Here is a 15,277-nt window from a genome sequence, read left to right on the forward strand (position 1 = left end):
CCCTATTATGACTTACTTACTGCTGTAAGTTAAGAATAAAGCATAGAAAATACAGAGCAGAAGGTACTGTGTTATGCTAAGGCTTATATACTGCATAAATTACACAAAAATTGTTTTACTCTAAAAAAACCGTACAAACTCTCACTTGAAGTCCCTTCTTCTGTCAAATACGCTGACTGCACCCCATGGTAAGCCTCTAAAAGAGCTCTGACAGTTACCGCAGTCCCGCTCATCTGAGTTGTCGCCACAGTCGTTGGTATGGTCACAGACCCATCGAGAGGGAATGCAGCTGTGATCGTCACATCGAAACTCACTTTCCGAGCACTCCCGGGGGACTGCAAAGGAAAGCCACCCAGCCATCAGTGGGAACGAGGAATCACACACAGAAGACAAACTTCTCAGTTGGCCTGAGTACCCTCAGCGTGCCAGGCACTCCTCTGTCCCAAGTCCTAGCCATCTGCTTGGGCAGGCAGACTGTCTGTCCTCCAAAACTAGACCTCCTACCTCAATTTTTAAGAATGTAAAGAATGGCCTTTATTAAGAGTTTTCTCCAAAGGTTATTTAATCTTAATTGTTGACTTCATGATAGTCTAGATAACCTCCTATAGGATTAAACATGAACTTTCTCAAATTTAAAATTCCATTGGATCACACTTTTGTGTTAAGTTTTAGCCAACTGATATTTGCAGGTGTAATCAGCATCCTAATTCTCTCAATTGCCTATGGAAAATGGCAATCACTTCTTGCTTCCAAAAAAGTGACTAAAGCTAGAAAGTATTCCGTATTACAGGGCACCTGGCTGGCTCAGTTGGTAGAGTATGGGACTCTTCCCTGCCCGCCCCCCCGCCCCCGGCGGATGCACCTTTCCTGGAAGTACTACAATACCAAGTCAATGTGTGGAGTGGACGGAGCAAGCTCCTATTCCATCTCTTAATTCCAAAAATCCATTTAACATATTGTCCTCAGAGGACGTATGAGACTTTAAACTGATAAGAACAGATACTACACATGATCTTAGTCAAAAGGCCGAGAAGCGATGAGCCCACGACTCTTGATCTTGGGGTTGTGAGTTCAAGCCTCACCCTGGGTGTGGAGCCTACTTTAAAAAAAAAAAAAAGATTGTATTCCATATTAATCTATCTGAAATTGACATATACAAGAATCAATGACATATGTTCAGGGCAGGGTCTCATTAAAGTTGTTTTCAAAATATATCCAGTTATTCAGGACTATCTAGTTTGATGTGATCCCAACCTTTGGCTTCTTTTCCTTGACCTCCCTGTCCAATTCCTTGTAGTCAGCACCTTCACTGAGAGAGAGGAACTAAAACCTGACCTGTCATTTAACCATTAGCCCTCTTAAAATAGTCAGTTATTCCGGGGGAAGGTGGGGAGGATGACAATCCTAAGTACAAGATCTTTCCTCCACTGTTAAGACCATTTGGGGGCAAGCACTTAAGAAGCAAGGTCGCTGGGTTAACACCTTTCCTTCCTGAACTTCTCTTGGTCCTGATTTCTTTCTTTCTATTCTTTATCTTATTATTGTCCTCTATTACAAGTGGCCTTATATTCTTTTTAGGAAAAAAGTTAGATATAAACAAATTCAACAAACCAAACATATACTTGGGTAAACATCCTTCTCCCAAAACTTCGTAATAAGCATCTTAAAGGGAGATGCTTCTGTCTTTAGTCAAAGAAAAAGTGGAAATGTACCAGTCAGCAGAATGCAAGAGATCGGGTAATTGTCATCCTACCCACTGAGGATGAATGGCATCGACAACTGAATTATGGACAAAGAACAGAAGCACAGCTCTGGTGGCACTTAAAGATGGCAGAATCCTGAACACTCACCGCAGTTTTCCTCATCTGAGTGATCTCCACAGTCATCGTGCCCGTCACACTTCCAGCGAAGAGGGATGCAGTGGTGATTATTACAGCGAAATTCCCCGGAAGGTTTGCATGTCCTCTCCTCTACAAAGCACAGTCATTGCAAAGACTTCAGAAGCTGGAGGTCAAGAAATGCCAAGGCAGCACTGGCTTTCTTGTGAGACAATTTGAGAATTATGCTACCATAGTCTCAAAGCTCCCAGAGAGAGGAATGCCAGCAGCATTCACCGACAATATTCTCTCTTTTGGCTAACCTGAACCTACCCTACTTAAACTTTAAACAGCTTCAAACTAGATTCATTCTTTTTTATAGAAACTGCTCAAAAAATGAATTGGCATCTGGCTTCTAATTTGCAAGAAAGACCTGGAAAGGAAGATTAAGTGACGCCAACAGCAAATAGAACATTTCCATCCCATTGCCTTCAGTTGATTAAATTCAGTGCTATTAAATTCAGTGTTAAAATAACCCATTATCTTCCTTACTCTCTTCCAACTAAACCTAACACATGCACTCACAGACATTCGGGTTTCAAGTTAGAGTATATGGCTAATCTTGTCAGAGTCTATTAATTCATTTGGCCTTTTGTCCCTAGGTTCTTTCCATGTTGCCAAAGTGACTCACAGCTTTCTAATAGATGATATGGCCAAAGAGACATTTAGAATATGAAAATCTCCAAATAAGAAATATCCTGATTTTGAATTATTCTTTTTAGAGATAGATATCAAATCTTTTCTCTGCCCCCTTCCATCAAATTTTAGTCCATCTATAAAATTACACAATTTAAACTTGTCAAGTGTGAATAAAGATTCTATATTTAGGAGAAATTATGTAAGTTCCTAATATCTTAATAACATCTTCCCCAATTACAGCATCCTTTGGGATGGGATTTCATTTAAGATGATATAAATGAAACTCCAATTAGCTAAATGCTAAAAAAAAGTAACATGTTACTAGAAAAATCACTAGATGATGCTTTTTCAGAGGTAAACGGAGGAACAAGGACATGGGAAAGGCACTCTCATCTCCCAAAGGGCATCTTACACTTCCCCGTTCTTGCCCCTCCCCCACTCCCTTGTAGCCCCTCCTACCACAGCCTTGCTCATCACTGTTGTCCCTGCAGTCATCAACACCATTGCACACAGCCCACTGTGGGATGCAGCGGTAGTTCGTTCGACAGCTGAATTCTGTATGGTTGTCACACCGATGGCTCACTGAAGAGAGAGGAAAGAGCAAAGTCAGAACTAAATTCTCAGTCCAAAAGACACCTTCCCGTTGTCATATGAAGGACGTGGTGCTTAGGAGTAACAATTACCAACTGGATTGATGCTGGCAACATGTGTCTGTTTCAGGTGTGATCTATTTACCAAAAGCAGAAAGCATCTTCAGTTTCCTCCCTAGCTCAGTATCATTCATTTCTGTTACAGAACTACAGGGGGCGGGGGAGGGGAAGGACTGGGCTTGAAGCAAAAAATACCTGGGTGTCAGCGCTCTACTACTAAACAGAAATGTGACAAACTTCTTCAGGTGAGCCTCAGTTTCCTCACCTGGAAAATGGGAATTGGTAACATGTACATTCCCTATCGCACGGTGTTTCCCTGAGGCTCAAATGGGAAAGTGCTAGACATACACAAATGTAAGTTCTCGTAATCATACTCGGGAGCGTTAGATATCCAGGGTATGGAGAGGAGGAATCAGCCCCTTTCGGAACAGGGTCTGGTTCGACCTGCAGACCACATAGCTATACTTTGCTTTGTAGTGCCAGAGTTAGCAGGGAGAGCCCAGAGGGAGGCGGCCATGGGGCTGAAGCAGGGGCCTCCCTGTCCTGTCTCACGCCACACAGGTTCTCCTGTTTCCTGCTCCTGCTCATGAATGCCCCCCCCCCCCCGCAGGAACTCACGGCATTCGGGCAGGGGCTCATCCGAGTGGTCTCCACAGTCATTGTCCACATCACACTTCCACTCCTGAGGGATGCAGTGGTTATTGGCACACTTGAAATAGCCCGGCTGGCACAACCTGCTGGCACAGTTGTAAACGTCTTCATCTGAGTTGTCCCCGCAGTCGTTCTCTGAGTCACACCGCCAGGCTTCAGGGATGCAACGTTTGTTGGCACACTGCCATTCATTGGACTCGCAGCGGTGATGCTCTGCAAGGAGGGGCATTGGGTCGTGAGGTGTTAGGGACAGCAGCTCCTGATTTACACTATTGGATCTTGGAGAGCCTGATTGTAATTTCTTTTTAGAGGACTTCCGTCCTAATGCACTTATTATCAGCCGGTACAATGACATGGTCAGTTATTCTCTTGACTATTACTGTCTCCTAAATTCTTAAATATCTTTGTCTTGCATGTGGAATTTGGGCTTAAAGACTGAGTCACTGATGGCCTACTAAGTTCACCTTCTCCCGTTCCTGTTCTCCTAATGGACAATGTTTCTCAAACTTTGTATTTACTGCTGTTGTTAATGTATTGTTTTCAGTTCGGAGGGTTTTTTCCTTGGCTTTTTGAAAATTAAAACACAAATAAATTTCAAGAGCCCTTAAAATGAGTGGGAAACCCTCCTTTTGCCCTCAGGCTTAGCTCTCAAGGAGGATTCTGTGCATAGCATGTGGTAGCAAACCCCTGATACAGACCACACACCATCGACCTCAACCATTCACCTTGTAGAGACCTTCGTGTATCTTAAGAACGTTATAAAAACACAGGATGGGCTCTTGACTTTTCCCCTAGGACTCTGGACCGGTTTTGGGGTTATGACATGCAGAATATCCCCACAGAATCATGACTGTCCACAATCGACTACAGAAGTGGGCCAAAGATGGTATAACGCCATCGAACACACCACAGAGAATGTGGTCCTCGTCAGAGCCATCGGGGCAATCCTGGTGAGCATTGCACAGGAAGTGTGAGCTGGTGCAGTTGCCGTCCTTGCACTGGAACTGGCCTAACCGGCAGTAGCGCTGTGGGCAAAGGACCGGTTCGTCAGAGCCATCCGAGCAGTCTCTCTGCCCATCGCATTTCCACCAGATGGGAATACACCTGCAGAGAGAAAATCCAACACTTCTCTTAGCAAAGCATGGGGTGGTAGAGGCTACCTGGAGAGAAGACGTCAAAACTGAACTCCCCGTAATAACATGCATGGGATCCTTTACTGTGGCGTATTTTTGGAGAAAACGGAACTAGACGAGATAGACCAGGTGGGTTAAGACCCAAATTCATGCTGAAAAAATGGTTTGACCTAATGATTAAATTCCTGCTACAGAAAACAATGGAGTGTGTGTTTAGGGTTACAGTTGTGGTAACAGGAACTAGTTGGGAGTATCTGCTGGGGTGACAGACAGATAGGTGGGTATTGGTTAGGAAGGTAGAGGGCGCTTACATTTATTGACAGCCTAGGGCTAGATTCTTAATCTAAGATATTTTATTTAATCATCAAAATAATCTGCCTTTGGATCTTAAATGCTACGGTTTGCATTAATGTCTCCTCCTGACTTCACTCTCTGACTCAGTCATCAATGGTCTATGGCCACGGTTAGGGAAATAATCTGTGGCCATGTTTTGTAACAGGTACAAATAATCGAAAGTGGATTTAAATGTGTAATCCTGGATCCTCTGGCATTGTAACTAAGAAGCTAGGCCAGTATATGAGTGGGAAAGACAGAGAAATTCTACCACGTTTTTTTTCCTTTTTCTTTTTTCCAAGTTTTTATTTAAATTCTACTAAGTTAACATATAGTTTTAATATAGGTTTCAGGAGAAGAATTTAGTGATTCATCACTTACATATAACACTCAGTGCTCGGCACAAGTGCCCTCCTTAATCCCCCCGTTATCCATTTAGCCCATCCTCCTCCCACCATTCCTCCAGCAACTCTCAGTTTTTTTCTCTACAGTTAAGGGTCTTTTTTTAAATTCAATTAATTAACATATAGTGTATTACTAGTCTCAGAGGTTGAGTTCAGTGATTCATCAGTCTTATATAACAAACAGTGCTCATTACATCATGTGCCCTCCTTAATGTCCATCACCCAGTTACCTCATCCCCCTACTCTCCACTCCTCCAGCAACCCTCAGTTTGTTTCCTGTGATTAAGAGTCTCTTATGGTTTGTCTCCCTCTCTGATTTTGTCTTGCTTTATTTTACCCTCCCTTCCCCTATGATCCTCTGCTTTGCTTTTTAAATGGTTTGCTTCTGTTTTTTTCCCTTCCCCTATGTTCATCTGTTTTGTTTCTTAACTTCCATATATGAGTGAAATCATATGGTATTTGTCTTTCTCTGACTTATTTTGTTTAGCATAATACAGTCTAGTTCCATCCACATCAATGCAAATGTCAACATTTCATTCTTGTTGATGGCTGAGTAATATTCTATTATATATATCCCACATCTTCTTTATCCATTCATCAATTGATGGACAGCTGGACTCTTTCCATAATTTGACTATTGTTCATAAGGCTGCTATAAACATCAGGGTGCAATGTGTCCCTTCAAATCAGTACTTTTGTATCTTTTGGGTAAATACCTAGCAGTGTAATTGCTGGGTCATAGGGTAGTTCTAGTTTTAACTTTCTGAGGAACCTCCATAATGTTTTCCAGAGCGGCTGCACCAGTTTGCATTCCCACCAACTGTGTGAGAGGGTTCCTCTTTCTCCACATCCTCACCAACATCTGTTATTTCCTGTGTTATTAATTTTAGCCATTCTGACAGGTGAAGTGGTATCTCATCATGTTTTTTTTTTTTTAATTCTGAGCCCTGTGGACACAAGTCTTTTTTTTTTAATTATAATAATATTTTTTTATTATATTATGTTAGTCACCATATAGTACATCCCTGGTTTTTTATGTAAAGTTCGATGATTCATTAGTTGCGTATAACACCCAGTGCATCATCATGGTTTTGGATTGAATTTCCCTGATGATGAGTGATGTTGGGCATCTTTTCATGTCTATTGGCCATTTGGATGCTTTCTTTGGAAAAATGTCTATTCATCTCTTCTGCCTATTTCTTAACTGGATTATTTGTTTTTTGGGTGTTGAGTTTTGTAAGTTTATAGATTTTGGATACTGACCCTTTATCAGAGAAATTCTACCACTCTTGAGGGCTATTTTTCAGGGTACACATATACAGTCTTGGCCCTGACACGTAGGACAATTTATTAGAAATAAAAAACACATAGTTTCTAGCTTCCTCTCTACAGAGAAATACTAACACACATTTTGGTTAACAAATTGCTTCTATTCATGGAAGAAATTATCTGAGATTGGAGACTGAGAGTCTTGATGCATTCCAAATGAACCACATTAATTACCCAAAATCTTAATTCATTAGGAAACTCCCATCCCCTGGACCCTCAAAGTTCAGTGTGTATCCATCCAAGGGGATGGCGAGGCAGTGGGGTGAGGGAAGAGAGAGCCTTACTTTTCACTGTTGGCACACAGGAATTGGGTGCTGGAGCACCTGGGCAGGCACAGTTTCGTGGCACCCAAACGGAGGGTTTGGAAGTCATCTGGACACTCACAGGTGAATCCATTTCCTCCTGCTTTGATGAGGCAGAGATGAGAACAGCCACCATTGTTGGTACCACAGGGATTGTTCACTAGTAAAAGAAGGAAAATATATGTTAATTCACTTAGAATATCAAGCACAGGTGAACTGATTGCCCACCTCATCAAACTAGTCACCTCTCAGTAAGAAAAATCATATCCAAGTTTCATGCTTTTTCCAAAAATTCATAAGTAAGACAGATGGTAGAACTGTAAGCAATGCTATGCTTTGAGAAAACTAACCTACCTGCTACCAGAAGTGAGGCATACCCACTGGTGTTTTGGGCTAGAAAAGATGTGTTTCTCAAAGCCTTTGGAGAGCAAGTGGGAAAGTTAGCTTACATTCATGTGCCCAGAACCTATAAGTTTTCATTTCTAGCAGATGCTATATTCTCTCATTCTAAGAATACAGGCAACAGAAGTATGGCCAAGAATGAGATGGACAGGTAAACTGTGTGGCATCTTTACTAATATTCTGGGTCACCATTTGGAGGTGATGATTAATTTGAACTTTTTAATAGATAGATAGATATAGAGACATATACACATATATATGGGTCTATATATTTTTTAATTAAGCGCTTATTTGAAGGGACACTACGCCCAACATGGGGCTCAAACTCATGACCCCGAGATCAAGAGTCGCATGTTCTACCAACTGAACCATCTAAATTCCCCTAATTTGAACTTTTGCTAAAATAGTATCAAGAATATTAATTTCCAGGGGGAAAAAAAAAACCCGAATATTTTTATTTTGCCAATTCTCACTTTTCCTTACTTCCAAGTTTATCATGTTTTAACAAAACACCACAACAAAGCAGGCCCACAAAATCCATTCTATTTCCAAAGTAAATTCCAGACCTTTGCTAGATTATCTATAAATCATGAAATGGCTTTAACTACATAATGGGGAATGTAAGTTCGCAAGGAAAAAAAAAAACATATAATGAGACACTGTGTGTGCTCTTAACATTATTACCTTCTGGATGACAAGTGTAACCTATGTTTAACACACAAAATGTCATATGCAAATAGAAATTTAATAAATGATGTTTTATAATTATTATAATTTTCTTTTAAACATCTCTTTTAAATCAATCATTTTAATAGGTTGATCTTGGTATTAGGAAATGACTGTTAATCTCTTGTGTTATAATTTATTGTGGTTACATAGGAAATGTCCTTATTTTTCAAAGGTGTTATTTTACATATTTAGGGGTGAAATGTCATGATATTTTTAACCCATTTTATATATTTTTTTAATTTTTTATTTAAATTCAATTTAATTAACATGTAGCGTATTATTAGTTTCAGAGATAGAATTTAGTGATTCGTCAGTTGTATATAACACCAGTGCTCATTACATCAAATGCCCTCCTTAATGCCTATCACTCCATTACCCCATCCACTCACCTCCCCTCCATCAACCTTCAGTTTGTTTCCTTGAGTTTGGTGTCTCTTTTGGTTTGTCTCCCTCTCTAATTTCATCTTATTATTTTTCCATCCCTTCCCCTTTGTTCATCTGTATCTTAAATTGCACATGAATGAAATCATGATATTTGTCTTTCTCTGACTTATTTTGCTTAGCATAATATCCTCCAGTTCTGTCATTGAAAATGGCACCGTTTCATTCTTTTTGATGGCTGAGTAACATTCTATTGTATGGAAATACCAGATCTTCTTTATCCATTCATCTGTCAATGGATATCTGGGCTCTTTCCATAATAACTATTGTTGATAAGGCTGCTATAAACATCAGGGTGCAATGTGCCCCTTTGAATCACTATGTTTTTATCCTTTGGATAAATACCTAGTAGTGTAATTGCTGTGTCACAGGGTAGTTCTATTTTTAACTTTTTGAGGAACCTCCATCCCGTTTTCCATGGTGGCTGCACCAGTTTGCATTCCCACCAACACTGTAAGAGGGTTCCCCTTTCTCCACATTCTAGCTAACACTAGTTATTTCTAGAGTTTTTGATTTTGGCCACTCTGACTGATGTAACCCACTTTAAAATACTTCAGTCTTCCCACCAAATACTTCAGCTCAGTAAACATGGAAACATAACAAGTGTTCATTCTTATCAAAACAAAAACCCAGACTGATCTTTAAGAATAAATCAGGTGTTATGGGGGGAAAAAAGTTATAAGCAGGTCTTCCCATATGTTTTGTAGAAAACATTAACAAGTAACACCTTTCTCTTTATAAATCATTATGTTTATTCTTAAAGAAATAAGAATGGCATGCAGAGAACCTAAAGCAACCGGGCCAAAACTGAATCACATACTCACCAATTGGTTGCCTGTATGGATGATACACATGGATGTCAAATGGTTTATGTGTTGTGTTCACCAGCACAACCCTATCTGATCCATCATATTTGTTTCCCTTTTCAACTGTCCTTGTATTCCAATCCGTCCAATAGATAGTGTCTTCAAAAATGGTAATAGCAAAGGGATGAGGCAGCGTCCTGTCATATACCGTGTGCCGATGGTGGCCCTCCAAATCAGAGTACCTGGGGTAGAAGGAAGAGTCACTCAATCAAACTAACTCCTTTCTTCCAATGACTTTAAGGATGCATGCACTGACAAATCAATTAATAAAATTCTACCTTCTAGGGGTAACTAAAGTCCAGATCCTCCCCCAAACTCCTAGATTCTAATTAAAACAAAAACTAAACTTAAAACATATTTTGACTGAACAAAAGATGTAAACATTGAAAAAGCCATGCTTTAAAAATAGGCATAGCCACAGGAGTTCAACAATCTCTAATTCCTAATCACAGCTTCTTTCCTGCAGATGCAGCTGGTTTTGCTCTTACAGGCTTATAACCTCTCCCATTAATGTTCTCCATTCAACATCCCTGGGATGCCATTTTTGTTTCCTAAGTCACTGGAAGAAGTTAGAGGATAGCAATATAAAGCTGGAATTTTGCGTTTTCATGAACATTTCTGAGGAGATGCTGTTCTTAGGAAATACGTGGGTTCTCGGTGTCACCTGCGAGGAATATACTAACTCAGATACAGTATAGGCTTGCAGGCTTCACTCTGCTTCCCCTGGCAGCACACTTATTATTAATCATGCCCTAGACACGACTGATGAATACTTTTCCAGACAAATAAAATTCCACAGGAGGTTTTCTGATTTCAAGGTATCACAGAGCATCCACGGCCAGATTTCCAGTCCTTCCAATTCCACTGTTTCACTCATTACTATGAGTCTAAAATACTGATATTTTAATATTTTACAATTTTAGAGTAGACCCTAAAACTCAAACAGGAGGGGGAGTGAGCCAGCAGCTAAGAAATCTGATGTTAGCCATACAATTTTAAAAATACTCTCCAAAATATGACAATTTATGGTAACTTACAGAAACCATAGGAAAACTTCAAGGCCTTCTTGGCCAATGTTATAGGTCAATTTTATCTCAATTTTAGAAACAAAAGTTTAAAAAGGGGATAAGGAAATTAAGATGAGTTGAGGACTAAGCTGTCTACAATAGGAGAGAGATTACTACCTCCATTTTCTAGATGAAAAAAATAAAAAGAAGTGAAAGCACCAGGACAAAAACCTGATGAATCTGGCTTCAACGTTCACACTCTTCCTACTATACCGTAACCACAGAGCTCAGCGAATTGCCTATGGGCAGTTTTAGTTAGAAATGACTTCAGAGTGACTTCTGACACACAGGCCAGCTAGAAGCTACCTGGGAATAACACACTAGCAACACAGGCCCTAGTGTCTGGAATAAACAGTTGCTTGGTTTACTTTATCCTTTTCTATGTACATACTCAATGTAACCCAGGTGGGCATCTGCCCAGTAGAGTAGATCATTGGTGTAATCAATGGTGATGCCATTGGGCCACTCTATCTTGGTAGAGATAATTACAGACTTATTCGTTCCGTCCATGCCTACTCTCCCAATGTATGCTCGGTGAGCCCAGTCTGCCCAGTAGACATGCCTATTGGAGAAAACATAAAGGGTCAGTCCGTGAGGCCAAAAGAAGCCAGCAGCCAAAAGACATAGCTCTTCTCCCATTAGAGAAACAGAATTTATATTCTACAGAGTCTCTCAGGAAGGAAAAAAAACTAACAGAAAATAATCTAAAAAGGGATGAGGTATAGGAAACACTCAACAATGAACATGATTAACCGGAGATTTCAGTGGATTTGACATGGAGACTCCAGGAAAGGTGGGTTTTTTTTTTTTTTTTACCATAATTTTCTCTGCATGCAGCCAAAATAGGTGACTTGAAAAGTGAAATGGTGTGTCATGGCAAAGAAAACAGAACAGCTGATGAATATCATTTGAGTACGCCATGCTTCTACCCATTATAACTAAACCATTTACCAGTTAGGAAAAGCAGAAGACAAATCCCAGCAAGATATTGGCCTTGAGATAACTATGTGAACAGCCTTTTTGGTAACAGAGGCAGAATATGGGCATGAGAGAAGAGCCCAAGATTACAGGGAGACAATACCCATATTGCGGGTGAAGGGCAATTCCTCTGGGATGATCAAAGCAGAAGGTATAGTTGTCATCCACACAGTGCTCGGCCAACTTGCGGCGGTATCGACCATCAAGGTCAGAGACAGAGAGGCAATTCAGGTAGGCATCCACCCAATAGAGCTTCCTGAAATGGAGAGCCAGGAGTTACCAATTCAGACGTTTTTGTTTGTGGAACAGTATACAGTTAGCCACCGAATTTCCTATCCAAGCCACGGTGGAATCACAAAGACGGCTGTTGGAAGGCACTTCCCCCCCAAGAAAACAGGCGTAGGGGGAAATAGGAAATTGACTTTCCTGCAAAGGGGAAAGAGAAGATTCAAGAGTGAGCTACAATTCCTACTTTAAAGGGGTTGTCACAAAGGGAATTCTGGGGCCACACCTCACACAAGGATTCCGGCTTAACTCGCTTAATGCAGCATAAACATCCTTCCCAGGCAATGTAAAGGCTTAGAGGAGCAGGGACGTGGAAGGGAGAGCAATCAGTGTCATGAACCACAGTTTAAATGGTAGAGCCAAGGAAACAGACTTGTCTAAGTGAATTATTGGGAATGTACGAAGGAACTCTGAATTATGGCCACAAGCTTAGATTCAATTCTCTATTAAGATAAAAACATGGTCATAATATTTTTTTTAAAAACCATTTTAACTTTTAGAAAGCTCCTCTTTGTTTTCTTACCTGGCCACCCAGTCTACAGCCAGGCTTTCTGCAGCTGGTAGTTTGTGGTTTATGACTGTCTCCCTGTTTGTCTTATTCAGAAACATTCTCTCAATGACTTTATTCTCTGTATCAATCCAATACAATCTCTTTTCTACTCGGTCAAAATCCAGTGCCACAGCATTGCCTAGTCCTTGCAAAATGAGGGAATAAAAATGGCCATCTGTGGTGAGATTTCTCAGATAGTAACGGTTGCTAAAAATGAGATAGGGCTCGATGTTACTGTTTTGCCGGCAGCTCTTTCCATCTGGTTCTCGGATGTAGCCTGGGGCACACTTACAGATGTAGGAGCCCATTACATTCTCACACTTCTGACTACAGACAAAGGGCGTCTCCTTGCATTCATCAATATCATCACAACTCCGCTTGTCAGACATAAGCTTGTAACCAGGACGACAAGAACAATAGAAACTGGTGAGGGTGTCGGTGCAGTTTTGGTCACAGCCACTGAGCCAAGGGTCATTGCACTCGTTAACACCTAGAAGTAAACGACAGGTATTAGAGAAGCTAAAATAGATCCCCCCCCAATGGTTCAAAGTTAAGCTTCCCACTGGACAGCCCAATTCTTAATGAATCATGCTAAAAGAAGACAGACATGAAGGGTTTCCTAAAGGCCACAGATATTCAAAAGTCCCTATTTTTCAACTTCCTTCCCAACTTAATCCTTCATCAGTGATTTTAACAACTAATATAACAAACAAGGTTATGTTTGACTTCTAATCCTATACCTACCAATCTCCTTGTAACCAATAATTTAAAAAGTAACATGGCAGGGGAGAGAAGAAAAAAGAGCAAAAGAGAAGAGCCTGGCCAGTGGTGTGCTGGTAGAACAGATCTCAGGGGTGGGGGTATGCTGTGATTTGTAGAACCTTCCATTTCTGCAGTGTGACTCCCATAGCATAGCCAATTTCAGGTTACCAGGGTGACCTCACTGGACACGGGGTTGGGAAGAGATGCATACATCTGGCTCTCACAAGACAGGGTGAGCTTCCCAGCAGTCCACTGGGTGTCCTTCTGGATGGTCCTGTGACACATGGGCATGCTCACCCAGAAACTATCCACACAGGGAAGAGAACATGTTCCTATTAAGCCTATATTTTATAAATGCTCAACTGCTTTACCCATGGAGGTTGGAGGAGAGGGAGTTTAAAACACTCCCCTTCAATCACCTGAAGATGAAAATGAACAGGCAAAGGAATCCTAGCAGAGGGAAAGCTCAGACAAGTCATTTCAAGGGTTCAAAGTGTTTGCCCTGTTTAACAATGGAGTTAGCTACTACTGGTAAGAATTTGCTCATCTTCTTTTTCCTGTAATGACTGCCTAACTGAAGAATTAGCCTAAAAATGTTTGTGTATGAACCTTATATATTAAGAAACGTTTGCCTTTTGATAGATAAGCAATAGTAATTTTCTGGTAATATTGTATCAGAGGAGAGACTGGAAAGTTCCAGTGAGTCACAAAGGGGGGAAAATCCACATTCAGTCTCCCTGTTTTCCTTTTCCCAAATCTTCTGTTATACTCACCACATCCTTTCTCATCACTGTTGTCTAAACAGTCATTTAGGCGGTTGCAGACTTGCCCCATATTAACGCAGTTCCCATTGTCACACCTGAACTGATGAGGGGGGCACGTGGTCTCTGGAGTGTGGCACAGGTGCTCCAGCTCATCAGACCCATCTCTACAGTCGTTTTCCCCATCACACATGTACTGCTTATAAATGCACAGCCCATTCTGACAGGTAAACTGGTTCTCGCTGCAGGGGGGGTAGGAGCAGTCCCTCTCATCACTGTAGTCCCCACAGTCATTGCGCCGGTCACACCTGTGTAATGAGAGCCAGTACCACTCTTGGAGAGGCTGACAAGTCTCAACTATCACCCACCTGGGGCATTGCCTTCTCTGTCTACCTGAATGTCAGGCCGACCATTTCAGTATCAAGATCACCCACGTCCTTAGCTCCCTCTCTCCCAGAATCGCTATCCACCCCGCCAATTTCCAGCTCTAGACGAATCTAATATTTAGCATTCCATACGATTTCCCAGGTGCTGGTTACTGCATTAGAAATGTTGATCTAGAGATATTAAAAATAATTGCATTCATTTTTAAGCAGTTGACAAATCAATTAAATTACAAATTTATAGTTTTGGTGTTCATCAGATCTATTCATCAGACAATGAGATAAATTATGGGCACAGGCAATATCCTGGGCAGCCAGATGATAGAAGTGCCCATACCCAAGTGAACATACATTATACATGATAAGATCATTATGTGTCCTCCAAGAACACACATCTTTCATTGGAGTCACGTTTGCATTGTCCTGTTCCTTCCATCTTTAATCATGATACCCTGCCACCTACCATGAGATGTGAGTAGTCATGGTGCTGGGAAAGAGGGAAAACTAGTAGAATAGCATAGGCTATTGGCAAAGGAGCAAGGCATTTCCTAGTCCTATTTGGGGACCTAACATTCCCAGGCATCACAAGGACAATATAGTTCCCTGAAATTCTGTAAACCAGACTGCTCTTTCTGCTATACATTTTTCTAAAATTCCCTGAAAGTTATGATTACTGAAGGGGTTCCTGCTGACAGTAACAAAACATAAGCATAAAGGAATCATGGAATGTACAAT

The 15,277-nt window shown here is 41.0% G+C and overlaps 1 protein-coding gene and 1 non-coding gene across 2 annotated transcripts in view; both read right to left on the bottom strand.

Annotated features, from left to right (window-relative positions):
• Window positions 1-15,277, bottom strand: part of LRP2 (LDL receptor related protein 2) — a 194,161-nt gene that overhangs the window by 35,248 nt on the left and 143,636 nt on the right. The window contains exons 49-59 of the mRNA XM_045780260.2: window positions 14,172-14,467; window positions 12,610-13,126; window positions 11,905-12,057; window positions 11,215-11,385; window positions 9,715-9,938; window positions 7,301-7,478; window positions 4,725-4,921; window positions 3,785-4,030; window positions 2,976-3,098; window positions 1,851-1,970; window positions 219-335 (exon numbers count right to left, since the gene is read on the bottom strand). Coding sequence (XP_045636216.2) covers window positions 219-335; window positions 1,851-1,970; window positions 2,976-3,098; window positions 3,785-4,030; window positions 4,725-4,921; window positions 7,301-7,478; window positions 9,715-9,938; window positions 11,215-11,385; window positions 11,905-12,057; window positions 12,610-13,126; window positions 14,172-14,467 — 2,342 coding nt within the window. The remainder of the gene's footprint in view (window positions 1-218; window positions 336-1,850; window positions 1,971-2,975; window positions 3,099-3,784; window positions 4,031-4,724; window positions 4,922-7,300; window positions 7,479-9,714; window positions 9,939-11,214; window positions 11,386-11,904; window positions 12,058-12,609; window positions 13,127-14,171; window positions 14,468-15,277) is intronic.
• On the bottom strand, window positions 852-1,038 carry LOC123783457 (U2 spliceosomal RNA). Its single transcript, XR_006777211.1, has one exon. It is a non-coding gene; the product is annotated as a U2 spliceosomal RNA (small nuclear RNA).

Source organism: Ursus americanus, chromosome 1, assembly GCF_024610735.1.
Source record: "Ursus americanus isolate L20-20 chromosome 1, mUrsAme1.1.p, whole genome shotgun sequence".
NCBI classification, from domain to species: domain Eukaryota; kingdom Metazoa; phylum Chordata; class Mammalia; order Carnivora; family Ursidae; genus Ursus; species Ursus americanus.